Source organism: Hyperoodon ampullatus (genome assembly GCF_949752795.1).
Source record: "Hyperoodon ampullatus genome assembly, chromosome: 14".
Lineage (NCBI taxonomy): Eukaryota > Metazoa > Chordata > Mammalia > Artiodactyla > Ziphiidae > Hyperoodon > Hyperoodon ampullatus.
In genome coordinates, this window is record NC_136927.1 from 84525054 (window position 1) to 84550196 (window position 25143).

The 25143-nt window shown below is 56.5% G+C and overlaps 2 protein-coding genes across 3 annotated transcripts; one reads left to right on the top strand and one right to left on the bottom strand.

The window, feature by feature from the left end:
• Window positions 1-636: 636 nt before the first annotated feature.
• Window positions 637-12184, top strand: NELFCD (negative elongation factor complex member C/D; the record flags this gene model as incomplete). Of its 2 annotated transcripts, none has more annotated exons than XM_079718431.1 (15): window positions 637-723; window positions 4732-4847; window positions 5076-5185; window positions 6031-6140; window positions 6729-6836; window positions 7324-7476; window positions 7701-7831; window positions 8496-8661; window positions 8955-9089; window positions 9498-9637; window positions 10370-10484; window positions 10817-10912; window positions 10991-11131; window positions 11434-11563; window positions 11661-12184. In XM_079718431.1, 15 exons carry the CDS (start codon window positions 637-639, stop codon window positions 11693-11695), a joined length of 1773 nt encoding a protein of 590 aa, XP_079574557.1. In that variant the 3' UTR covers window positions 11696-12184. The 2 variants fall into 2 exon arrangements, with proteins under 2 accessions (XP_079574557.1, XP_079574558.1); XM_079718432.1 differs by having other exon boundaries at window positions 4735-4847.
• Window positions 12185-12330: 146 nt separating this feature from the next.
• Window positions 12331-20974, bottom strand: CTSZ (cathepsin Z; the record flags this gene model as incomplete). The annotated part of the gene is made up of 6 exons (XM_079718433.1): window positions 12331-12799; window positions 13665-13827; window positions 14224-14374; window positions 16538-16717; window positions 20218-20381; window positions 20832-20974. 6 exons carry the CDS (start codon window positions 20972-20974, stop codon window positions 12689-12691), a joined length of 912 nt encoding a protein of 303 aa, XP_079574559.1. The 3' UTR covers window positions 12331-12688.
• Window positions 20975-25143: the final 4169 nt, after the last annotated feature.

Here is a 25143-nt window from a genome sequence, read left to right on the forward strand (position 1 = left end):
TATTACAAGGTATTGAATATAGTTCTCTGTGCTGTACAGTAGTAGGTCCTTGTTGGTTATCTATTTTATATACAGTGGTGTGTATCTGTTAATCCCAACTCCTGATTTATTCCTCTCCCTTCCCTTTTGGTAACCATAAGTTTGTTTTCCATGTCTGTGAGTCTATTTTTTTTTTTGTAAATAAGTTCATTTGTATCATTATTTTACATTCCACATATAAGTTATATCATAAACCCCGTGCCCAATAAGTTGGCCCTGCCCTTGTGCCCAGGTGTCAGATGAGGAAACTGATGCTCAGAGGACCAAAATTCCCAGTGAAAAAGACCCGGAGCTGGCACCGGAAGCCAGGCCACGTGTGAGTCTAGTTCCAAACTTCTATCCCGATCCAATATCCCTGGGGCCCAAACAGGTTGCGCTCCTGGATCGATACGGGTGGTTCCCTCTGCCGCGTGTAGGCTGCCCTCTGCGCCCCACCCCTCCGCGCCGGCCCCGCCCCTCCGCCCCTCCGCCCCGGCCCTGCGCTTCCCGCCTGGGATGAGGCGCGCGTCCGCAGGGGGCGGGGCCGCGGGGCCGCGCGTGCGCTCGCCCGTCCGCCGTGCGCATGCGCCGTGCTCGCGCGCGCGCTCGCGGGAGAGGATGGCGGGGGCCGCGCCGGGCGCCATCATGGACGAGGACTACTTCGGGAGCGCGGCCGAGTGGGGCGACGAGGCGGACGGCGGCCAGGTGAGGGGGGCACCGGGCGCCCCCGACGAGGACTGTTGGTCTCAGTCGCCGGCGGGCCGGCCCCGCCCCCGCCGCGTGGTCCAAGCACAGCCCGCCCCGCCCCCTCCCGCCGCGCGACCACCCCCCGGGCGCGCGGCCTCTCGGGGGGTACTGGACAGGGATGCGTGGTGAGGACCCGGTCCCCCCCAGTGACGGGCTCCGGCCGCAGGGGCACCGCCCCCCAGTCGTGACCCGAGCTGACCTTCCGACCACCCTGGGGCGGCCTCGGGGCCGGGTCCTGGGACTTCCTAGCCCCGCCGGGAGGGTCAGACACCACCTCGAAGGTGGAAGATTGGGCCCAGACACACAGTGTGAAAAGTAGTCATAATCTTTAAAACAATCCAACTCAGCATCATGAGGGGGAAAAGTGGAACTTGGACTTTCCCACATGTGCTTCACTGTTTGTAAACCATACTCTTGGGCGCTCTGGCTGATGTAATCAGTCCTTGGCCTGAGTAAGGAGGAAAGGATCGTCCATCCTTGACCTTCAAGGGTTTGCTGTGGAAGCTGAGGGAGGCTCAGAACCTTCTCCCCCGAAGCCAGGGGTTGCACAGTCGGAACTGGGCGCTGTCGCTCGGCCAGGGGGCCCCAACCTGATTCTCCTCTGAAGACCCACCCGCAGTGACGTTTGAAACCCAGCTTCCCAGGCCCCTCCCCTGGGGCCTGGGAGGAGTTGGTCTGGAGGGGAGCCTAGGAACCTGCCTTTTAACAAGAGTCAAGGTCAGGTGTTTTGGGGACGTACTGAAGTGATATTTTGAAGGAAGAAAGCCTGGAGTGGGGCGTGCCCCGTTGAAAGGGGCTGGCCGGGCACTGAGGGTATTGAAACCGGGGTACAGGGATGCAAAGGTGGGCGCTGTGTTCCAGGAGCTGAAAGGAGGCCTGTGTGGTTAGTTGCCTGGTGGGAGCAGTGGGTTCTGAAGGGCCTTTGAGAGCTGCTGAAAAGCATGGCTTGTTCAAGAGTTGGGGGCAGGGAGTGACACTCTAAGCTTCACGTGTTGGATCATTCCAGGGTGTTGGAGGCTTAGAGTGGAGAGATAGAGTCAGATTTAGCTAATTGAAAATCTGTGTTGGCTAGGGCTTTCACGCATTATCTCATTCCACGCTCAAGATACTGAGTTGGGTGTTAGCTCTGCTCATTTTGTAAATGAAGAAAGTGAGACGGGAGGACTTAGTGACCTGCCCAAGGTCATGAAACTCATACATGAAGGAATGGGGATCCCACTTAGGTCCTTTGTCTCCATCTCCGCTCCAGCAAACCGCCGGACCACCAAAGCCTTCCGGTCACAGCGCGTTACAACTAGGGCATATCTAAGGGCCATCTAGTCCAGTGCCTTCATTTTATAAACTGAGCACTCCAGTTGTTCGCCTTTGCTCAAGCAGTTAGGGATGGCAGAGCCAGGCCTAGACGCCCACAGACAGGAGGCTGGGGAGTCTCACGTTTGGGGAACTTTAAGCATGATCCCGACTTGGCCCACTGACTCTGATAGGCTCTCACTGATGAGAGGGGTGGACTAGATGTTCATTTCATGTTCATTCTAACTCTGACTTCATGGAGGATAGAGAGAAAGTCAAGAAAGGTGACAGGAAGGGTGACACGAGCTGGATTTTGAGACAGTGGCATATCAATTTCTGTGACCCAGATTCTGTTCACTTAACCCCATGGTGGGTGGATTTGCGGGAGGCAGGAAGATGTGTAAGGAGGCTGCCGTGACATTCAGTCCAGATGACAGAAGCTAAGGGGCACTGCAATGCAGATAGCTTAGTCCGGCTGCGGCTTGCCAGTGGGGAGTGCCGAGGGACCACACTGCGGAGGCACGCGAGCGGAAGGTTGAAGTCCTGCTGGAGCCTGAATGTCTTTTCTGAGGGAGATAGGAAACTTTAAGCAAGAAAGAGGCATCACATTTGTGGCTTATTAAGGTCATGGTGGCATCAGTGTGAAAGGTGACCGAAAGGAAGGAATGGGACCACGCCACTGGGGGACCATTGCAACTGCAAGCGTGCCCAAAATAAGGAGAGGCAGAGGGAAAGAGGGAAGGGAGGGCCAAGCTGGTTAGACACGTGGGAGAGAGAATTGATGGGTCTTTGGACAGGATGTGGAAGCAGAAATCGAAGACCTCTTCTGGGTTTGTGAGTTTAAGGAAACAGGTAGAGATGATGGAGTCCTTTACAAACACATGGGTTGTAGGAAGCAGATCTGTTTCGAAGGAAAAGAGGAGGTCAGTTTGGAATCTCATGAGTTTGCCGTACTCGTGGGACATGTGAATGGAAGTGAGAATAGGCAGTTGAATACTTGAGTCCAGAGCTTGAGAGAGAGAGAGATCTAGGCTAAATTCCAGATGTATGAGCAGGGAAGTGGCAGGACCCAGGAGAAGATGCAGTGGAAAAGATGAGTGCCCAGGGTAGAAGCCCGAGAATGCAGACACCCAAGGATGCCTCTTGGGGCAAAGGCCGGCCTTCCTTCACAAGTTCCTGCTCGAGGCTCCCACTCAAATAAGGTCTGAGAGAAGACTCCCCAGTCTCCATAGTGAAGGAATCATGTTCCTTCTGCTCCCAGAGCACTGCTTTCAGGATGTAAGCCTGGATCAGGGGTGGGCAAGCTTTTCTGGAAAGGGCCAAATAGTAAATACTGTTGGCTTTGCAGGTCTGTGTCACAGCTCCACTCTGCCCATTTTATAGGGGGAAGCAGGCATAGACAATATGTTTTTTAAAAGGGGGCTGTGTGGCTGTGTTCCAAGAAAGCTTTATTTACAAAGACAAAAGGAGGATGGATTTGGCCCTGGGCCACAGTTTGCTGATCTCTGGCCTAGCTCTTACCCCATTATGTTAGGGGCAGTTACTAGTTTGTAAACTCCTTCAGCAGAAAAAGCCATCTCTTGTCTTACAGTTTCTTAGGTTTCCTGGTGAGAAGTATAGTGCTCAGTATAGCGAGTGTTCAAAAAGCATCTGCTTGTTGGTAACAGCGTTAAAGCTGGACAGACCTTGGGGTCATTCAGTCCATTGTCATCACATCATCATCCTGTTGTGCCCTTAGATTCAGCGACTTGCCTAAGGTCGCTGCCGTGTAGAACAGGGACTAGTATCCAGGCAGGCCTGCTGATTTGAGGCAAGCCAGTGAGCTTCACTTTCTGACAGCAAATGGATGGCTTATGCCTTCAAGGATCGCTTCATCAGTCTTTGTTGGAAAGCCTTCCATGCATGGCACATATGAAATAGTAATAGTGAAGACAATAATAGTAGCTAACATCTACTGAACTCAGACGAAGTGTCAGGTGCTGTGCTTGGCTCTTCCAAAAATTAGCTCCTGGAATCCTCACAGCAGCCAAATGGGAGAAGGTCCTATTGTTGTCTTTGTTCACTAGAAGAGAAATGGATGCCCAGGTGAGGTGTCTTGTATGAGATGCAGTAACTTGTATGACCGCATACACAAGTTTGCCAGCGTGGAGTCGCGATACAATCTCACTTGGTATGATTCTGGATTCCGTTTTCTTAGCCACTCATTACTTGTCCAGCGTACTTCATGAGATTGTCGTGAAAGTCAAATGAAATGACATACGTTGAACTTTTTTTAAAATTAATTAATTAATTTTTGGCTGCATTAGGTCTTTGTTGCTGCATGTGGGCTTTCTCTAGTTGCAGCGAGTGGGGGCTACTCTTCGTTGCAGTGCGTGGGTTCCTCGTTGTGGTGGCTTCTCTTGTGGAGCATGGGCTTCAGTAGTTGTGGCCTGCGGGCTCTAGAGCGCAGGCTCAGTTAGTTGTGGCTTGCGGGCTTAGTTGCTCCGCGGCATGTGGGATCCTCCCGGACCAGGGCTCAAACCCATGTCCCCTGAATTGGCAGGCGGATTCTTAACCACTGTGCCACCAGGGAAGTCCGTGGAACACTTTTGACATGGACAGCGTTATACGGGTTTAAGGTGAGATTGCAGGATATTTGTAGTAATGAAGAATAGCCTGGCTCTTTTTGCCCAACAGCAGGAGGATGATTACGGAGAGGGAGAAGATGATGCCGAGGTCCAGCAAGAATGCCTACATAAATTTTCTACCCGGGATTATATAATGGAACCCTCCATCTTTAACACTCTGAAGAGGTATGTGAGAAAGGTGGTTTGCACTGGGAGGAGAAAGTTGTGTAATAGACCCAAAAGATGATGCGTGAAATTCAGAAAAATGCAGTCTGGGAATGGAAGGCCTCTAGGGGTCCCCCCACTTTAAAAGCCTGAATAACCTGTCTTCCTCCTCACCCTGCCATGGCTGTCCATCCCCATGCGCATCTACGTCCACTTGAGTGTCACAGCTTGTTTGTTACTCTTTTCTAGGTATTTTCAGGCGGGAGGGTCTCCAGAGAACGTTATCCAGCTCTTGTCAGAGAACTACACTGCTGTGGCCCAGACCGTCAACCTGCTGGCCGAGTGGCTCATTCAGACAGGTGCTTTGTGGGGGCTGGTTCTGGCTCTTCCCCGGCCAGACCTTTAGCCGCTGGGTCATTATCATGCTGATAAATTGGAAAGGCCTTCTTTGTTTTCCTGGTTCTTTCTGTTTGTTGGTTTGTTTGTTTTCCTGGTTTTTAACACCTCTGTCAGTAAGAACTGAACTTCTTACCCATTTTCATCGGCTTGATTTTTATCTTTGATTCAATGATTGAGGTTTACAGATAACCTGCAAATGTGATTCTCATTGAGCTGTTTTCCCTACCATGTTGTAGAAGTAGCGGATTATACAGTGTATGTTCAGTGTGTCATTTTTAAGAGGTCTATTATAGCAAACAGAAATGACGGCTAATTTAGGACTGGGCATGATTATGGCTTTTAGCTAATATGATCCAAGTAGAGCCTTACTGTAAGTCCTCTGTGCTGAGTACAGATGGCATCGTGGAGGGGGTGCTGCCCGTAAACGAGGTGACTCCCTGCTGTCACGTCATCACACATGAGCGTGCCCCTCGGCTGGCATCTGCTCTGTTCTTCCATGGGGGAGGGGGGGATGTTTTTCCATTTTGGCAATTTGTCCTTGTTCCTAGCGAGGCTTCGAAGATGTCACTGTCCTTTCCACGTAAACAAGCATCGTTGTGTGTTTTGCCCTGGACTCCTTTTTGGGTCTTACCATCAAATATGAGTAATACTAATTTTTATAAGAGGCCCCAGATCCTCAGTGGTCAGAAGCAGTTCTGTGATATTTGATGTGCATGTAAACTTTTGATCTGTCTACTTTTTCTAAAATTACACAGTGAATTGAGAGATTGCCATTTTCCATCTCGTGGCTTTCATTTTCTTTCAGGTGTTGAACCAGTGCAGGTTCAGGAAACTGTGGAAAATCATCTGAAGAGTTTATTGATCAAACATTTCGACCCCCGCAAAGCAGATTCTATCTTTACTGAAGAAGGAGAGGTGAGGAACCTTTTGCCCTCTTTTAATTCCAGCTCCTAGAGTCTTTTGCTGATACCACCTCGCGGTGGAGTGTGGCGCGTTGTGTCAGTCATATAAGAGTCGGGGGCTGAAATCAGGGTGAGACCCAACTTGCATAGAGTCCGAATGTCCTGTGAAATGCTGTACTCGGGGCAGGGAGATCTCGCGCTCAGAGCGCCAGGTGCTGGGTGTGAGGTGGACTCGGGGCCGCCCCGGCTCTTTCAGTCGCACAGCCAGAGAGCAGGGGACACATTTTCGTGGCCGCTGCATGTGGTGACGGACGAGACCGCCTGCCTCTCTGCTGAGGGCGTGCAGCCAGCGCACCACGACTCGGTGCGTGTGAGGCGGCCCCTAGCCTCAGACGCCCCAGGAAGCGCCTTTCGGTGCCCTCTCGTGAGGGGCTGGAGCTTCCACATGCTGCGGGGGCGTTCGGGGCTCGGGCTCAGGCTCGGCCGCCCGGCCACCAAGCGGTCTCAGCAGCCCGGGGGCTCTTGCTGTGCCTGCGGACACGAGGTAACCTTCACTTAGGCAAAAGCTAGGCCTCTTACCTTGCTGTTTGTTTGTTGTCAGACCCCCGCTTGGCTTGAACAAATGATTGCACATACCACGTGGAGAGACCTTTTCTACAAACTGGCTGAAGCCCACCCAGACTGCTTGATGCTGAACTTCACTGTTAAGGTAGGAAGAGTCCTAGAGTCCGAGAAAAGATGAAAGTATTTATGAATGAGGGTGATTTTGACTTGGTTGGTTGTTGGTCTGTGTCCTTTGAAAAGATCCTACGTGCTTTATTTGTAAAGGTTTTCGTCATTTCACTTTAGTAAGTCATAAACTTCGAGAAAGAAAAGCATAGACTTTGTATGTTTTGGGATCGACGTGGACTGTGTTTTAGGATTGGGCAGGAACAGGGCACAGAGCCTTGTGTTCGGAGAGAAGCCTCTGAGAGCGCCTGGCCCATCTCCTCGGTCACACACATGAAGAGTCAAGGGTGGGGGGTTTGACTGGGACCACCAGCCTAGTTAGTGGTGAAGTGGGGACCCGAGCAGAAGTTTGAGACCCGCGACCAGTGCCCGTCCCTTCTCACCCCAGGCTTGGCCACCAGCCACCTTCCTGTGGGTGCGGGGCCACGGCTCATCAGCGCTGTGTTTGGCTTACTTCCGTGTCGCAGCTTATTTCCGATGCAGGATACCAAGGGGAGATCACCAGCGTGTCCACGGCCTGCCAGCAGTTGGAGGTGTTTTCTAGAGTGCTTCGTACCTCTCTAGCTACAATTTTGGACGGAGGCGAAGAAAACCTCGAAAAAAATCTCCCTGAGTTTGCTGTAAGCGCTTTACTTGATGTGGCTCAGGTTAGGAGGAGGCCGTTTGCACGGGGTCGTGCATCTTCTCATGGGAAATGCTCTTTACTGTGGAGAAGGTCTGGGTCGCAGGGCACCTTCCCAGGTGGGGACTTGCGTGCAGAATTGTCGGAGTCCGACTCTTCTGTCTGCCTTTGCCATTGCTGTGGTCCTGAAACCCCACACGCCGTCTCCCTGCCGTCTTCCAGAAGATGGTGTGTCACGGGGAGCACACGTACCTGTTCGCCCAGGCCCTGATGTCCGTGCTGGCCCAGGAGGAGCAGGGAGGCTCGGCCGTGCGCAGGGCCGCACAGGAGGTCCAGCGCTTCGCCCAGGAGAGGTGAGAGGCTGCCGTCAGCTTGCTCTCGCCCCCACCACACTGCCCTGTGTCCACAACCGAAGACTCCAGGTCCTCCTGTTTTTGACAGATAGGTAAACTTGCTTTTATCCAGTAGGGCTGAAAAAGTCGGGCTAATTTTAAATACGTGAAGAGAGCTTGCTTCGTAAAGTTTTGCTTCGTAAAGTTTTGCTTCGATGAATATTTGGTAAACGATTTGCTTATCGTTGAATTCACTGTACTTATGAACCTAACAGTATTTATGAACCTAAATTCCCAATATATTGGGATTCATCAGTGGCACATGGCAACAGTCCTGAAATAGTTCTTCAGTAGTCTGATTGTTAGATCGTGGTCCATATCTTACAGAACAAAACTAGCCCTTATTAGCTTTATTGTCTACTAATGGAGTCTTAAGATACTTAAAAAGTGCGTGGTTCCTTTTAGGAAGCCTGCGAGCTGTACTGAACCATTCTTTCCCAGTTAGCTCTAAATGTTTTCATGGGTCAGTTAGTAAGCGTACCAGTGGATGAGAGAAATATGAAAAAACAAAGGGACCCCAACAGTTCAAAGCATAAATCTGAAAGAAGGAAGGAAGGAAAAGGAGAGGGCAGGACAGGGAGCCACCTCATCAGTGATGGGGCATAAACGATTTTTTTTCATCAAGAGGCCATGACGCCAGTCAGATCACGCTCGCACTGGGTACGGCTGCCTCCTACCCCCGGGCGTGTCAGGCCCTTGGGGCTATGTTGTCCAAGGGAGCCCTGAATCCGGCGGACATCACAGTCCTGTTCAAGATGTTTACAAGCATGGACCCGCCTCCTGTTGAACTCGTGAGTTGCTTTTCATTTTAACCCCAAGATGGGACACGCTCAGTGCCGATCAGAAGCGTTTCTTTTGGGAAGTTGTTGTTCCTTTGAACTCTCTGAAGTGAGCGAGCGCACGTTCCTCTTGAAATGTTTCTGTCCTCCCCCTGGTCCTTCCTCATCACATCCTCAGCCCTCACACACCCTGAAGCACGTGCAGCGGTGGACATGAGCGGGCCCTCCTGCCATGGGTGCGTGTGGACTTACCTGCCATCTCACTCCTGTGTTCCTTTTCAGTGTGTTTGTGTGTTTCTCTTCAGATCCGGGTGCCGGCCTTCCTGGACCTGTTCATGCAGTCACTCTTTAAACCAGGGGCCAGGATCAACCAGGACCACAAGCACAAGTACATCCACATCTTAGCATATGCAGCGAGCGTGGTGGAGACCTGGAAGAAGGTACTGTCAGTTCTGAGAACTCATGGACTTTTTTAGGGAGCCAGAAACCTCCTCTCTTTGGTGTTATTTGGGAATTTTGGCTGCAGGGAATCACGGGCCCAACTAGTGTCAGAAATGTCTTTTCTAGTGTTTCTGCATAAAATAAGTCAAAGTGCTAAATGTCTCAAGGAAAGGTGCACAGCATCTACGGTACTAATTTAAACTGTAATTTGAAGTGTGGCTAAAGAAACGAAACCGATTCCCTAAGCCACCGATAGACGCCGGTCTCCCTGGCGGACAGTCTCGCTGTGTGACGGGGACACTTCAGAGACAGGGACGGGGGTTTGCAGAGAGAAGGGCCGAGGCCAGGTTACCCCAACTGCAAGGACGCGGGCACCGTCGGGATTCACCGACTTCGTGTGTTTTCAGAACAAGCGAGTCAGCATCAATAAAGACGAGCTGAAGTCAACATCGAAAGCTGTTGAGACTGTTCACAACTTGTGTTGCAACGAGAACAAAGGGGCGTCGGAGCTTGTGGCCGAGCTGAGCACCCTGTACCAGTGTATCAGGTGAGCACGAGGAGGCGCTCACCCTGATTCCCTGGGGACGAGGGGTTTGAGCTTCCGTATTAAAAGCTCAAAAAACATAACAGATTCAGAGATACTTATTCATCGTATTTATTTTCTCTTTCGTAAATAGAGAGAGAGCACGTTAAACTGTTCTAGCAGCATGAGTAATTTTCAGGTGTTTACTTGCCAGAAGTCCGTTTGCAAATTAGACTAAGAAAAAGGAAGACCAACCAGAATTACAAAAATTGATTTGAAGAAGAGGCTCTATTTACAGGAAAAGTTAGACCAACAAAGTATTGCCTGGATAGAGATGGTGGGTGTCATGCCAGTTATATAAATAAGCATTCACTAGAAAAGCTTACACACAGGGTGTCCTCTTAGGCATTTGGATCTTCCTCCCTTAATTTGTACTAGTGACAAAGAAAGGGTTTGCTAAATAAAAGTAAGCTTCAGCCCAGTCCACCAGGCTCATGGAGTGTTGCATGAATGGCCTTTTCCTTTCAAACCAGCAAAGTTGGTCCAGAGTCAGCTGAGTGTGGGATTCGGGTTCTTGAGCTGCATGTTTGAGAGGATGCTGGTCTCGTCAGCCTGATCTCAGCTCATCGTGTCTCCCTGGCAGAGCACGTTGAAGAGTGACTTGATGGGCTGGCTTGAGTTGGTGGTGTTTAGTTTTGGTGTTTGCCCTTTAGAAAACTTTGTTTAAAGGAAGCGTTCTGCCTTGTTCACCTGAAGGTTTCCAGTGGTGGCCATGGGTGTGCTGAAGTGGGTCGACTGGACTGTGTCAGAGCCCAGGTACTTCCAGCTGCAGACGGACCACACCCCGGTGCACCTGGCGCTGCTGGACGAGGTAGGGGCTGCGGACCCCCCAGCTCCGGGTCCGAGGCTCCCGCATGTCTGTTCCACGCCTTCAGAAGGCAGTCCTTCCAGAGCTGGTTATTTCTGTTCTAAATGAGGAGTTTCCTTTTAAGGAGCTGGTTTCGTTGACTCCACCAATCTCAGTTTTTATCAAGCGTCCCTGAAAGGATGAGGAATGGGACAGAGGCTGACCGGCCCCGGGCCGAGTGCTGGGACCGCCGTCGTCAGCCGCGAGCTGTCTTTGGTGGCGGTTCTCTGGGGCCGACGGGGAGCCCAGAGGCCCAGCCATAGCGCTCAGGGCGGCTCCCTTTGGCCTCTTTGTAGATCAGCACCTGCCACCAGCTCCTCCACCCGCAGGTCCTGCAGCTGCTGGTGAAGCTCTTCGAGACGGAGCACTCCCAGCTGGACGTGATGGAGCAGGTGAGTGGGCGGCCCTCGGGCCGGGCCGCACGGTGGGCAGGCGGCCCCTTTCTCAGCCTTGTCACCCCACCCGTGCAGCTCGAGTTGAAGAAGACCCTCCTGGACAGGATGGTGCACCTGCTGAGCCGGGGCTACGTGCTCCCTGTGGTCAGTTACATCCGCAAGTGTCTGGAGAAGCTGGACACCGACATCTCCCTCATTCGCCACTTTGTGACTGAGGTCAGCGCGCGCCGGTTACCGCTTCCCCTGGCAGCGCCCTTTCTGGGCTTGGTGTAGTCATCTTGCACCGAACTCCGGGAGCCGTGCCTTCGCATAGTCACAGCGATGACAGTGACACGGACACCAGTCTACCAGGCACCTCCTACCTGCAGGAACAGTGTCTTACCTACCTGACCCCTGGGCGTCTTAATGTCGGAGATTGTCGGCAGGAAGCAGAATGGCCGGGGCTGGGGGAGGGGGCTCGCCGCACTGTTGCCGTCTGACTGGTGGTCGGAGCCGCTCACAGGCTGTGCTCCCCGTAGGTGCTCGACGTCATTGCGCCCCCCTACACCTCTGACTTCGTGCAGCTTTTCCTTCCTATCCTGGAGAACGACAGCATCGCCGGCACCATTAAAACAGAAGGTGAACACGACCCTGTAACAGAGTTTATAGGTAGGGCTGGCGCGAGCGTCTCTGGGCTGCAGTTCTCAATGTCATTGTTTCCCTCCTGTTTCTAACCCAGTGCCTGTTTTCCTTCTGTTTGTTAAAGCTCACTGCAAGTCTAACTTCATCTTGGTGAACTGATTCAGAGCATCCTCCAGAGCTGGAGCAGAACATTCCAGGAGACCCGCTGTGGAAAAACCCTTTCCAGAAGCTATTGTTGAAGAGGCCCAGTCAGCATCTTGGAAATGGGCTCTGGTGGGAGGAGGTGGATAACTTTTTTAAAAAGGAAGATGTAATGGCTTTTAGGAAGTCCCCTCTCCTCGTGAGTCCAGGGCTGCCCCCAAGTCCTGTTTACAGTATTCATTTCCCCCAGTGGCGGAACTAGGTTCCCGTTACCTCTTGGGGTGTAGCCAACTGTCAGCCCCGGGGGTGGTGGAAATTCAGAAACTGAGACACTTAGGTGCACTATTTTCAGAGTTGATTTAAGTTTCACAAGGCTCCGTCGGTTAGTTCATATTATTGCAATTGCTTTCGTTTTCCGAGAACAAATAAAAAGCCCTTCTGCGGTTGGAAGGTGTAGGTCTCGGTGTTAATGTTGTTTTCGTGTGTAAATAAAGCACTCAGATTCGGTTCTGGTGTGAAGTGTGCATTTTATTCATCCCTTTGGCCACTTGAGATCGCCATCCCCCTGCGGCCCTACCATTGATTTCAGGGTGACAGAGGAACTGGTGATGACAAGTCTGAAATGGTCCACCTCTTAAATACATCACACCACAGTCGTCAAATCATTTATTGAAGAAAACGGAGGTCACATCATTCACCACCTGATGGATCACGCTTCTCCAGGCAGATGGTGCGCTGCCGTCCTCCCGGCAGGAAGCCGTCCTGTGCGGGTGCTGGGTCGTCCCCTCCGCGACTCCCCCGCCCCAGGAACGCTTTCAGCCCGTGCGGCATCGCGGCGGCCGTCCCTCCTCGGCGCCCAGGGCAGTCACCGGCCGTCACGTATGTGACCGCCAACCCCCAGTTCCTTCAAACCACGGCAGTACCACCCCAGGGCCCGTGAAGGTGGGATCCCCTCTGGTTACGGCTCATGCGATCGTTTCTTCAAGAGCCGCTCCTCTGGAGACGTCTGCCTTAAACGATGGGGTCCCCAAATGTGCAGTTCTCCTCGATGGCAAGGTTGTAGTCGGCACCCTTGCCACCTTGGTAGGCGCTGGTCACTATGCGCATCCAGCCTCGCTCACCCTGTGAGGAGTGGGACCGCGCGTCAGCTCAGACCCTGTCTGCGCACTGACTCCCCTCCTCACTCAGCCTCAGGCTCGGGGTGGGGGGGTCCTGCCGCGTCCCAGCCGCCCGCTCGGCGGCCCCTCCCCTTTCCTGGGGCCCCTGTTCGGAAATAGCTTTCGTGAAATATCTAACTTGGTTAATATTCAACACGAGGGGTACGTGGCCCTTATGCCGAGAGCTAATTAATGTAACTAAAATGTTGATCGACTCTTTAGACCAGATGACTCGACTACCTATTAATATCCCCATTTATAGTCGTTTTAATAAAAAACTGACATTTCATCACTTCGACATAAATCACCTTCCCTGATTTCATAACAATGAGTTTGTGTCTTCAGCTGTTAATGGTTAATACTAGGTCTTAGAAATGAAAATTCTGGCAGTTAATTTAATTCCCCTGGGTTTTTGACTCAACTCAAAAAGTATTTTGGAAGAAACTCCACAGTATTACTTAGGAGAGCCGAAAGTATGGCAAGAAAAAGAATGAGATGGTTGTAGAAGGATAGAAGCTAGCTAAACGGCAACTTCTAAAGCAGCACTTCTCAGCCCCCACCCCCCTCGGGAGACATCTGTCAATGTCTGCAGGCGTTTTTTGGTTGTCACAGCTGGGGAGCGGGCAGGAGCATCCGGCATCTACTGGGTAGGGGCCGGGATGCTGCTAAACGTGCTGCGACGCACAGGACGGGGACAGCCCCCGTGCGGCGCAGAAGGCCCTCACCCCACGTGTCTGGAGCCTGAAGCCCCTCTGCTCAGGGCCGCAGTTCTCAGCTACAAAACCCCCAGAACCATCCAAGTGACAGGAGTCGCAGTGGAAATGTCTTACCCATGGTTCGCCCCACGAATTCCGGACGATCCAGTACTCCGTCCCATGGCTGACACCCCAGCCGGCCACGGAGACTATGTGGTTTATGTAGGCCCTGTTGTGGTATTCAGCATAGATGCCACCGGTGTAGTTAGACATCTTATCCGTTGCCATTATACCGCAGCTGAGAGCAAGCAGGGAAAGAATGAGCGCTTTCAGTGGCCATAGTTGACCATCGTTAGGAAGAGCCGCGTGGATCCAGCTCAGATAACGCACACCTGATGATTCTGCCCAAACTTCTGTTGTTACTCACTTGGCGTCCTCCCTACCGAAGCCGCCCCAGCCGCCCCAGAGCACTGGCTACACTCTGGGAGCTGTCCATGGATGTGTCCTTCCCTCACAATAATCCTACGAGGGGCACATGGGCTACTGAGCTTTACTTTTGAGAAAACTCACGTGGCAGCTGTGTCTCCAGCCTTGTGGGTAAAGTTGGCCAGAAGGAAAGGGGTGAAAATCACCCGGGTCCCTTTTACTGGAAGCGTGCACGCCCCCTGCAGGCAGGGGTCTCAAAGCTCCTCACCTGATGGGGCCCTTCGCATAGATTTCTGCCATCATCTTCTCCCTCCCGGAGAGGGAGCCGTAGTCGCCAACTTTCCAGAGGGTGTAGTTCTTGATGACATGGCACTCGCTGAATTCAGTGCACGTTCCACACTGGTTAAACTTGTCACACTCTGGGGACAGCACGGAAAGTCAGCGTGAAGCCATTTCCTCGTTAACCCCTGAACAAAGTAGCACACCCAGACCCAATCTCCACTTTTCTAACTGAACGCTCCATCCATCAGCTAATAATGGAAATCTTCTTGCCCTCGGGTGTTTAATCACCCTCTTCCTTCAGTGGCAGGAGTTATAAAAAGCCTTTCCCCAGGCCTCAGTGGATAGAAACGTTAATTAGCACATAGTAGGTGCTCAAAAGCTCCACTTTTCCTTTAAAGCCAGGAGAAAGGCCTTTGCACAATACTCTACAGCTGAGAATAGAGTGTAATTAGATTATTCACTTTTAATAAGACTGTATTGTTGGCTAGTGAATAGGCCGACACGTTTGGGGAAAAAATAAGCATTTTCTTATTATTTCGGTCTGAGGAGGTATCAATAATTAGGCCTCAAAAAACAGTGCAGCTATTAGATCTGGAAGACTCCACACCGTCTCCTGCGTCCTTCCTGGGCCCTAGACAGTATTACTTCTCACCTCGTCCATCCTGCCTCGGCCCGTGGCACCACTTTCTACTGCTTTCACGTTACCTATTTCTGTTATAGTTTTGTATCTATCCAGACTCCTCCCCCAAGACGTTAAACTCCTTGAGGATTAAACTGTTGGTTTAATTTGTCCCTTGGACACCAAATGCCCAGGACAGCCTGAAAAAAGGTGGATCTGTGGCCACATTTGCTAATACAAAGACAGGACTACTGGAACTTGCCTGGTGGCGCAGCGGTTAAAATCCGCCTGCCAATGCAGGGGACACGGGTTCGGTCCCTGGTCGGGGAAGATCCCGCATGCCACGGAGCAACTAAGCCCGTGCGCCACAACTACTGAGCCTGTGCTCTAGAGCCCACGAGCCACAACTACTGAGACTGCGTGTCACAACTACTGAAGCCCGCGCGCCTAGAGCCTGTGCTCCGTAACAAGAGAAGCCACCGCAATGACAAGCCCGCGCACCGCAACAAAGAGCAGCCCCCGCTGGCTGCAACTAGAGAAAGCCCGCGTGCAGCAACGAAGACCCAACACAGCCAAAACAAAAAAGCCAGGACTACTTATTGCAAACAATCAGGTGCCCATGAGTTCCATCTGGCCCTGTTGTACTAGGTGGGAGGAGGGGCCTGGCCGAGGACAGACAAGACCAGTTCTGGGCGGATCCGGGCTCCAAGGACCGCCTGGTTCCCGATTCTGAGCCCTCGGGGGCCCTCCATTCTCCCCTTCATCCGGGACAGCTCTCCTGGGTTCTCTGACCCCTGCTGCATCTATCACTTCAACAACTCACTGGACCAGTTTGGGAAGATGCTTCCTGGCTGGGCAATACGGCCTGGGAGGCAAGGCGGGGGCAGCCTGTGGGCGTCGGATGGCGCCTTCAGAAGGTACAGGGGCCTGAGCACACATTTTACAGATGGAAGCGGGGGCAGAAAAGCCCCCCGGGCTCCCCCCGCCACACCGCCGTCCTCCCCGCTCCTGTCTCAAAAGGCCTTTTGAGTTGGTCTCAGCTCTCTGCTCTGGTTACGAGGGAGCTCAGACAGGTGACTTAAAACTGCCCACTGTGGGGTTAGGGTTTGGACTTTTCTTTCCTTGGGTTTCCAAGGGGAGCAGCCTGAAAGGACCGTGCCGCCTCCAGGGCCCCAGGCCAGCTTGCATCCGCTGGTCCGTGCAGCGCCCTTGGCTCCAAATCCACCCAGATGCAGGCGGCCGGGACCAGGGTCTCAAACCAGGCCGGGCCCGCCTGCTTCCTGCCTGCTCGCCATACCCGGCTCCTGAAAAACACTCTTCCCTTGATGAGCGTTCCCCTTACAAAGGGCCATGAAACCACCAAAATGCCAACACGTCAAAACCCAAACACCAGGGCCCGGCCTGGCCGCAGGACACGCAGGCTGGAGACCCCCACCCCAAGTCCTTTTTTGTTGGTCTTCCCACCAAGGATGCCAGGCCCCACCCTTCCCGTCCCCCCACCCCAGGAGACACACGGCGGCAGGGCGCTCCCAGCTCCGTCCCGCCCTCCCCCAGGGCCCCGGCCACAGGCCCTGAGAAGTGTGTCGGTCTGGGTTCCGGGCCACACGTGCGCTGGGAAGAGGGCAGAGTGTGAGTGTGAGTGTGAGTGCGCGCGCGCGTCTGGGGGATGAGCAGGCCCTACCTTGGTCCTTGGCCTGGTAGTTGTTACAGGTCTCGTCGGGGATGCCGTGCCAGTGGGCGTACTCCCACACCGGCAGGTCGTTGCCTCCCTCGCAGGAGCCGGCGTTGCCGCAGTCGATCACGTGCTGCACGGACAGCAGGATGGAGGGCCACGCTCCCTTTCTCTTGATGTTGATCCGGTCTGCGGGGGCAGCACCCATGCTGGTCAGCGCCCACCCCACTGCCTGCCGCTCCGGGGGCCACGCATCCCTCTCTGGAGGGCCCTCCCCTCCTCCCTGGGGTCCCTGCTCTCCAGAGAGGCCTCCCGGGCCCTTCCTGGCACCGATGCCCACCCTCCCCCCACTACAAGTGCCCTCTGGGCAGGGCCGGGCGTGTCCTGCCTGAAGGCTGGTAGATCCCCGAGGGCACTGGGGAGCCAGACTAGGGGCCGGTCGGCGACCCCACTCTCATTCCCCACGCGCCTGGGCCCACACACCCCACGGGGCAGCTGGGGACGGCTGGGGACGGCTGAGGGCAGCCACGGCCCCCCGCTCCTTGCCCCCCTTCCCTGCACAGACAGCATCCTGCGGGGCCCCGCAGCCAACCCCACCAAGGGCCCGCCATCTTGTTTTCAACCGTTCCGCAGCCGCCCACCTCGTGGCCGCATCCCGAGTTCCCACCTCCAGCTCAGAACTCACCGCAGCTGCGCCTGTTCCTTCCCTGATGACGGCGAGCCAGCGGCCGGGCCCTCCGCCCACCAGCAGCCCCTCCAGGCGCCCCCTTCCTTCCCTCCTGCAGCCCCGGGTCCCCTACACCCCTGGGGTCACCTCCTAGGCCCTTGGGCCCACAGGGCTGTACATCCGGCCCTGTGACCAGCCCCGGGCTTGTGGAACCCACGGCCGGTCACCAGCACGTGCCCCGGCCCTTCCCCCAGCGCCCCTGGACGCACCGCCCAGTGCTCTTCCGCGGACAGCCCTCTGCGGACCCCCCTGTGCGGGTGAGCCCCGCCCTCCAGCCAAGCTGGTCTCCCCAAGCTCCTCAGCAGCCTCCCGCCGCGCCCGCCCTGGGCGCTCAAGCCTCCTCCCCGGCCTTGCTGACCCTGCAGCTGACACCGCTTCACCCAATAACCCCTCCCACCTGAGGGGACCCGCCCCGTTCTTCAGCTCTTGGCGTCCAGACTGGGTCCCAACACGGAACGGGGAGCCAGCTTACACAGGCTCTGCGGGCAAGCCAGGGTTTTGTTCTATCTGCCTGAAACCTTGGAGGGTTTCAAGCGGAACAGAAAAGGGACCCGGCCTGGGTCTGAGCTGCTCCACCAGGGGAGCAGCAGGCGGACCGGGCGGGCGGGCGGGCAGCTCCGCCGCGGTGCTGGGAAGGTAGAGTCCAGCCCTGCGGCCCGATGTTCTGCGGGTGAAAAGCAGGAGGCCGGCTGCCTCTGGGCCTGGGCCTGAGTGAGGCAGGAATGGCATTCTCCTGGAGCGATCAGGGAGGCCGGGGAAGAACCGGTTTGGGGGTGAGGGTGGTGGCAGAAAAGAGGAGCACGTGAGGTTTGAGGTGTCCCGCGGGTGGGCGTGAAGGCCGAGTCCAGGTGCAGGGTCCCGGGGAGCCCAATGTCCAGAAGTTAAGCGGGCGGATGAAGGAGGGGCCAGTGAGGCAGAGACCGGGGCGGGGGGGCCTGTGGCTAAAGGCGAGGAAAACATTTCGGGGAGGGTCTGATCGAGCACAACCGGGCAGGGTGAGGCCCAGGGGCAACCACCAGACCTGCCCCTGGCGGCCCCGAGCCGGTGACCTCGGCGAGGAGCTGGCAGACGACGGGAGGGGGTCGGGTTGGCAGGGAGAAGGTGGGGACTGACTGCAGGCCCCTCCGGGAGCCCAGAAGTGGGGTGGCGGCTGGGGACGGGGTGGGGTTCAGAGATGGCCAGGTCTGAGCATCGGCAGGGATGGCCTTGTCCAGGGGCTCAGACGCTGGACGGCCGGGGACAGGAGGGAAGGCGGGCTATGACCAGCTGCAGTAGGTGGCGGCTGGGCCGGGCACCGTGGAAGTCCCCTTCTGGGGGCTTCTGTTTTCTCAGCGAAAGAGGAAGAGGATGCCTGCTGCTAGGGAGGCCGTTAGGGGTTGGAGAGCAAGAGGGGAGAAGCAGTCATCTGCCCAGGAGACTCCACTCCAGCAAGTGGAGGGCTGACCGCTGAACAGGGACAGGCCATCCCCTCCAGGCCCCCCGCACTCCTCTACAGATGCAAATCTTGGCATGTGACTCCCACCCTAAGATCCCTCGGGCTTCTGCCTGGCCCCTCCCCTGGGGGTGGGGCCCCTGGTGACCTTCTCAGCTTCCCCCACCCACCCTTAGGCCCCTGCCACAAAGGCCCACTCAGTTCCTCCAGGCCAGGGAGTGCGCCATTCCTGCCAGGCCTTTGCCCAGAGCCTCTGGCTCGAGGCCCGCCCACACCCTGCCTGCCTGCCCGCCTGCCTGCGGGGCCCTGAAGTCTCCCAGCGGCTCCAGTGGTTAAGCCTCGCTCCGCATTCTCCAGGGACCCTGTCCATCTCCATCCCGGTCAGGGGCCTCCCCCGCTGCCCAGAAGAGCTCCTACACCTTAAAATGGGGCTCAGGGAGTTCCCTGGTGGCCCAGTGGTTAGGACTCGGCGTGTTCACTGCTGTGGGCCGGGGTTCAACCCCTGGTTGGGGAACTAAGATCCTGCAAGCCGCGGGGTGCAGCCAAAACAAATTTTTTTAATAAAATAAAATAAAAAGGGGCTCGGCCTACCCACCCCCACCCTCCTCCTTCCTGTAAGGGTCGGAAGTACAGCCCAGCCCCCAGGAGAGACGGGGCAGGGCCACCACGAGACCCTGCCAGATGCCCCCAGTACAGCCGGCTGGCCCTGGGGTCCAGACGCCACCCCTACTCCTCATCCGAAAGACGGCCCGGGTTCTGCTCCCGGCTGTCACTCCCACAAAGGCCTAGTCTCCTGACCTCCCTGCCAGAGCCTGTTTCCTCATCTGCAAAGTGGGAGCAATCACAGGGCAGCCAGGAGGCTTAAATGGGATGAGACATCGAGCTAGGCCAAGGGCGGTAGCCACACATTGGCTTAACACAATGCCACAGGGCAGGAGTTCGAAGGATTCCGGAACTCCGAGATGAATGAAGAGCCAGGCTGGTGTGAAGTCCCCCTCCCTCCCCTACCAAGGCAGGCCCAGCAGCCTTCTAGAGCGGCGCTGACTTCGGATCCCCCCCGCCCCCCAACCCCGGCCTCGAGGTTTCCCGCCCTCGCTGCAGCCAGGCGGCTAAGGCCCAGATGAGAAAACGGCCAGCCTTGCTCAATGTTCCGAACCCAGGGCAGGCATTCATTTCAAATATTAACTACGCTGAAAAGCAGCTTCACTTCCGCATACCCAAACACCAGCAGGGGGTTCGGTGAGTTTGTGGTTTGATCCCCAAGAGCCCAGGTCACAAGCTTCGGGACAGATAAGGAGGCTCCTGGGAGCCGTCTGTCACAGGTCTCCAGTCCTGTGACTGCTGGGCATCCACAGGCCCCGGGTCCGCTCCCCTAGGCCTGACGCAGACACCGCCCCATGCCAGGCTGAGTCCTGGCACAGAACTGCAGGCCCCCGGGACCCTGGGCTGCAGCTGCCGGTACTGACAACGAAGGCAGCCGGACGGGCCCCCCTGGCCCACAGTGAAGAAGGGCCGCAGTCCCCAACCTACCCGCCATGGCACTGGTGCTGCCGTGGGCCCAGCAGGAGCCACAGTACTGGGGGATGTGCTGGTTCCTGGTGACACTGGCGTAGTTGACCCCATTCACGTTGCGCCAGTCCCAGCTCTTGGGCAGATCCGATAGGGACAGGTACTCGTGAGGCCGGGGGTATGTCCTGGGAACAGACCACCACCACTGGAATCAGCACTGGGGCCCCGGGGGTCGGGCGCGCAGGCACCTTCCCCAGCGCCCTCTCCCCTCCCCAAGCTGCGAGCGAGAGGGAGCGGGCCATCTCAGCCAGGAGACGCCCCAGCCCGCTCAGAATCTGAAGTGGGCAGGGCACACACGCGCCCCCCGCAGTGCAGGAACCAGACCGCTCCGCCAGCCATGCTCCAAATGCCAGGGCGGCGAGGCTGGCCTGCCTCCTGCACCGGTGCGCCTCGTCCAACCCCGCAAATGTGAAAGAGCGCGCCCCCAAAGCAACGGGGCTGGCCCTGACCCTCAGAGGTCAAGGGAGGCTGGGCGTCCTGGTTCCTGGCACCCCAAGGAGGCGGCAGGGTCCCCCAGGCGGGAGAGGGCGCAAAGCCCCGGGAGATGGGCAGCCCCCTCCCCCAGCCGCCCCGACCTGCGCCCCAGCTGGGTGAGCTGGTCCCCCCGCAGGGGCCGGTAGCAGCCGCGGCCCGGGCGGAAGTGGAGGCCGGCCCGCGCCGCGCTCGCCGGCAGCACGAGCAGCAGCAGCACCAGCTGCGCCGGCCCGGACGACGCCATGGCTCCCTCGCCGGTGCGATCGGACCCCGACTCGAATCCCGACTCGGGTCCTAACTCGGATCCCGCGCCGATAGCTCCTCCACCAGCCTCCGCCCCGGCCGCCCCGGCCGCCCCGCCCGGCCCTTAAGGTGGCTGCGCGCGGGCGGGACACTCCCCCGGGGCGGGGCGCGCGGCTGCCCCCGGTGACCCGGCCCCGCCCCGCACGGCCCGCCGCCAGGACTCGGGTCACGCGCCAGGCCTCAGCTGACCCAAGACCCTACCCGGCCACCAGCCACGAGCCTCCCATCCGTCAGACCTCATTCACTCTCGGGCATCCCCAGCCCTGGATTCTTGGGACCCTTGGGACCCTTGGCCCCGGAGAGGTGCCCCTCTCCCCGCACCCCACGTGGGCCCCGGCCTCCGGGGATGGGCAGGGGGTCTCCCCGCAGGACTGTGCCCTGGTCTAGCTTTCTGAAGGCCACTTCCCGAAGGCCCAGGCCCTTTTTGGAGAGACATTTTCCCTACATAGTGAAGGAAGACAGGATCCTTCCAGAAAATGCCCCTCGAAGAAAGTTTCACTTGGGCCTGAATCATTAATTCTACATTCCAACTTCCAAAGCTGCTGGTGGAGGTTTCTGCTAACAAAGCGCTTCATCTTCAAACAGAGAAACAAAAGCGGAAGTGGGACCCTGGGGGCCTTGGTTTCGTAACTCAAGAATTTCCCCTCCCCCTGCTCCTCCTGAGTGGCGGTCACCTGAGCTGACCACAGAATGGCCTCCCCGGTCCTGGGAGAAGAGGGTCCAGGCTTTTTGCTCTAGGGCCCACAGCCTTGGCTACAGGGTCCTCAGATGCGGGGACCCTGCTCTTCCCTGGACTACACGGGCATCCCCACACGCCCACCCTCCCTTTCCCTCTGCCGGCACCAAACCCGCAATCAGAAACCACGGTGTCTGCCCCATGGACTTCCAGCCATTTCTGTGACCACCCTTGGAAGCCCTGGGGCACCCACGGAATCCCAGCAGGGCTTAGTCCCTGCTCCTGAGACGCTATCGCTGAGGCAACGTATAGACACGGCCTCTACCAGTTGAGGTCTATGTGTTGAGGTGTCTTTTATCTTCCTGGAAAGTGGGCTCCTCTGAACCCTTGGTGTGAGTCAGTTCCTGGTTAGGAGGTGGGATGGGGCTGCCCACCCTCCACGCCGATCCCGTGAGAAAACATCCAGGTTTGAGCAGTGGGGATGGGGGCACAGAAACCACATCTGCAGAGGCTGATTTGCCCGAACAGGTGTCCTGGCCCCGGCGCCAAAGCCTTTCCCTTCCCTCGGGTGTAGCGGGTGTGGGAAGGGAGCTGCCGGCCGGGACTTCCCCTTCCTGCCCCTTTCCTCCGTGGCCAAGGTGAGTCAGCCGATCTGTCCTTCATCCACGTGAGGAAACAAGCCGGCATGGTCGTCCCCGTGACCCCCGTGACATCCGTCATCCAGGTGGGGTCTTCCTAAGAGGTGGGTGTTTGGTCTCCTCCAAAGAACAAGCTAAAACCTCCTAGTTGCTGAAGAATGACCAGAATGGTCCCAATATTGCAGGGTGACAAATATTTTGGGGACCCCCAAGTCCCCATAAGCGGTCAGGGCCCAAGAGGTGCAAAGTCCAACCACAAGTTTTATAACATGGGACACAGACGGTCCCTAGGCCCAGCCTCTGATGACTGCTGTGAGGTCTGGGGCTGCATCCCTGATGTTGGGTGAAAATGATGCGCCGGGTTACAAGCTCTGCGGTACCTGCCGTCTTGGGAGACATGGATGTTCTGAAGGTGCCCTGGGATTCTCCAAGGAGGTCCACGCGCGTCAGTGTTATAACAGGCAGGGCCGGCGTCGTGGGCTTGTGACCCCTGCCGTCAACAGGGCCCGGAGCACTTGGTGTGATGCCGGGTTGCCCAAGGCGCCCTGTTTTCGTTTTGAGCCTCAGATTGCAGAGCTGGGCCTGCCAGGTGACTCAGCTTCCGTAGGCCAGGGCCTGCAGTAAGGGTCAGAGTGGGGCTTGGGGGTCAGGGAGCATTCAGCCCTGCAGAATGCAGGTTAAAGGGAGGGACGGTGACATTTTCAGGCTGGAAACGAATAGGACATCCAGCGTTGACAGGTGGTGATACGCCAGGGTTTTCCTACCCTAGAAGCAACTCAAACTCAGAGAGTGACAGGGAAATCGGGCAGGAGGAGGGGGAGGCAGGCCAGCCATTTGAAACCACAACTTTCAAGGCAAGAAGAAGTAACTGAGTTCTCCTGTGACCCACTCTGCTTCTTCAGCACCTGTGACGGGTCCGACATGCGGAGCCAAGCCCCTGGACCCTTCCTTCCCCTCTGAACTTGGCTGTGGTCCGCCGATGCACGTCCACCTGGCCCACGGCTCTGAGGGGTGAGCTAGCCACATCACCTTAGGGGTCACTGAAACCGCACTGGGTCCCTTAGAGCTGTGTTCTGTTGAGGGAGGGGGCCACGGCCCTGACCGCCTCTGTTAGCCAAGGGCATTTGGCCCTAGGAGGTCTCTGAAGGCGCACAGGTGAAATTCAAAGGCCGCTGGGATGGAGGGAGAGGAGAACCTGCTGGACTGGCCGCCTGTCTCTCCCCGAAGCAGGTGCACCTGAGCGCGGGTTGCGTGGTCCCCTCCTGACACTGCTCTGCATGCTTGTGAGGGCATTTTGCGGATCATGACTGTTTTATCTGCCTGGAACAGAGGAGGCTCCCCTCAGGCCATCCTCCCCTGTGTGTCCCCATGTGGAGCACATCTAACGCATACTTGAGACTCAGACCCTTCCCTGAAACCAGGACAAAGGCCTCTCCCTGGGAGCCCCGCCGGGAGCCCGCATGGAACTGAGTCATCCCTGCACTCCCGCCCCCTGGGCTGTGTCTACAGGCAGATACAGATGACAGTCTAGAAGGCTCTCCCATCTGGGAAAGTCTTATCTCATTTGATCCTCGGCACAACCCTGTGAGGTGGGAATCAGATGCTGTCACCTATTTTATAGGTGGGAAGACAGGCTCCAGAGAGGTTGAGAGACCGGTACTCAGCCCAAGGCTCACGGTGGGTGGGTTTGAGTCTAGTCCCTTTTTTCTTTTTTAACACCCCGTAAGGTCTCCTGGCGAACATGTGATCCAAGGCCACGACGCAAAAGCCTATTTGCTTCTAAAACTTATTTTTATTTTTGACTTGTCCCCTCGTCCCAGTAAAGAAATCAGACACTTTACAGGTAGGCCAGGGCCGGCCCAGTCTCCCAACCTGCAGCAGAAGAACAAAGGTGGGTTTTTGTTTACCGTGGAATTGCCTCGAAGTCCTCTCCTCTCCTTCCTTCGTGCCGTGTTGCCTGCCCGCACCCGGCAGGCTGCAGACATTTCCTATGGTTCCACATTCCTGAGTTGAGCCACATCCTGGATACCGCATCTGTCATGAAAGACGCTGGCGGTGACAGAAGGCAAGTCTGGCTCGCGGGGCACCGTGGTCCCCTCGCCAGCTGCAGGCTCGTCTCCATCCACGCGGCCACTGGGTCAGACGCTCATGCTGACCCTCTGCAGCGAATGTGGGTCAAGTTCGTGGTCCCCAAATGCCATCACCACCACACCCTCTGCTGGCCGCACAGGCTCACTTGGGAGGGAACTCGGCTCCTGGGGGTCCATCCCTGAGTATCACCTCAGAACACGCCGGCCACTGCCCATCGGGGTGCTGGCCCAGGAGCCCTTGCAGAGCGGCCTGGGCCTTTCACCCGGTCCAGTCTGCTGGCGCTCTAAAGGACAGTCGGCAAACATTGCTGAGCACCTAGGATGCGCCACGCCACTGACCCAGACCTGGGGGCACAGGAGGGTCAGTCCCCGCCTGCCCAGGGCGAATATTCTGGTAAGGGGCCACGTGGAAACAGAAAGAGGCTCGAAGAAGAACATGCTGGATACAGAGCGAACGGGCCTGGCAGAGACAGGGCCTCGGGAGTCTGCTCTGGGCCGTCCTCTTAGCCACCCAGTGAGTTGGGATTGACTGCTGAGGACGTAGCCATGGAAAGTGCTGGACCTTTCAAGCAGAAGGGAGAGTGTGTGCAAAGGCCTTGGAAGGACAGCACCCATGGTGGGTGCGACCAAGTGGCAACAGAGGTGGCTGGAGAAGAGGGCGGCAGGGCAAGGTCCCCGGGCTGTAAACGCACCTCTCAGCTGCCGG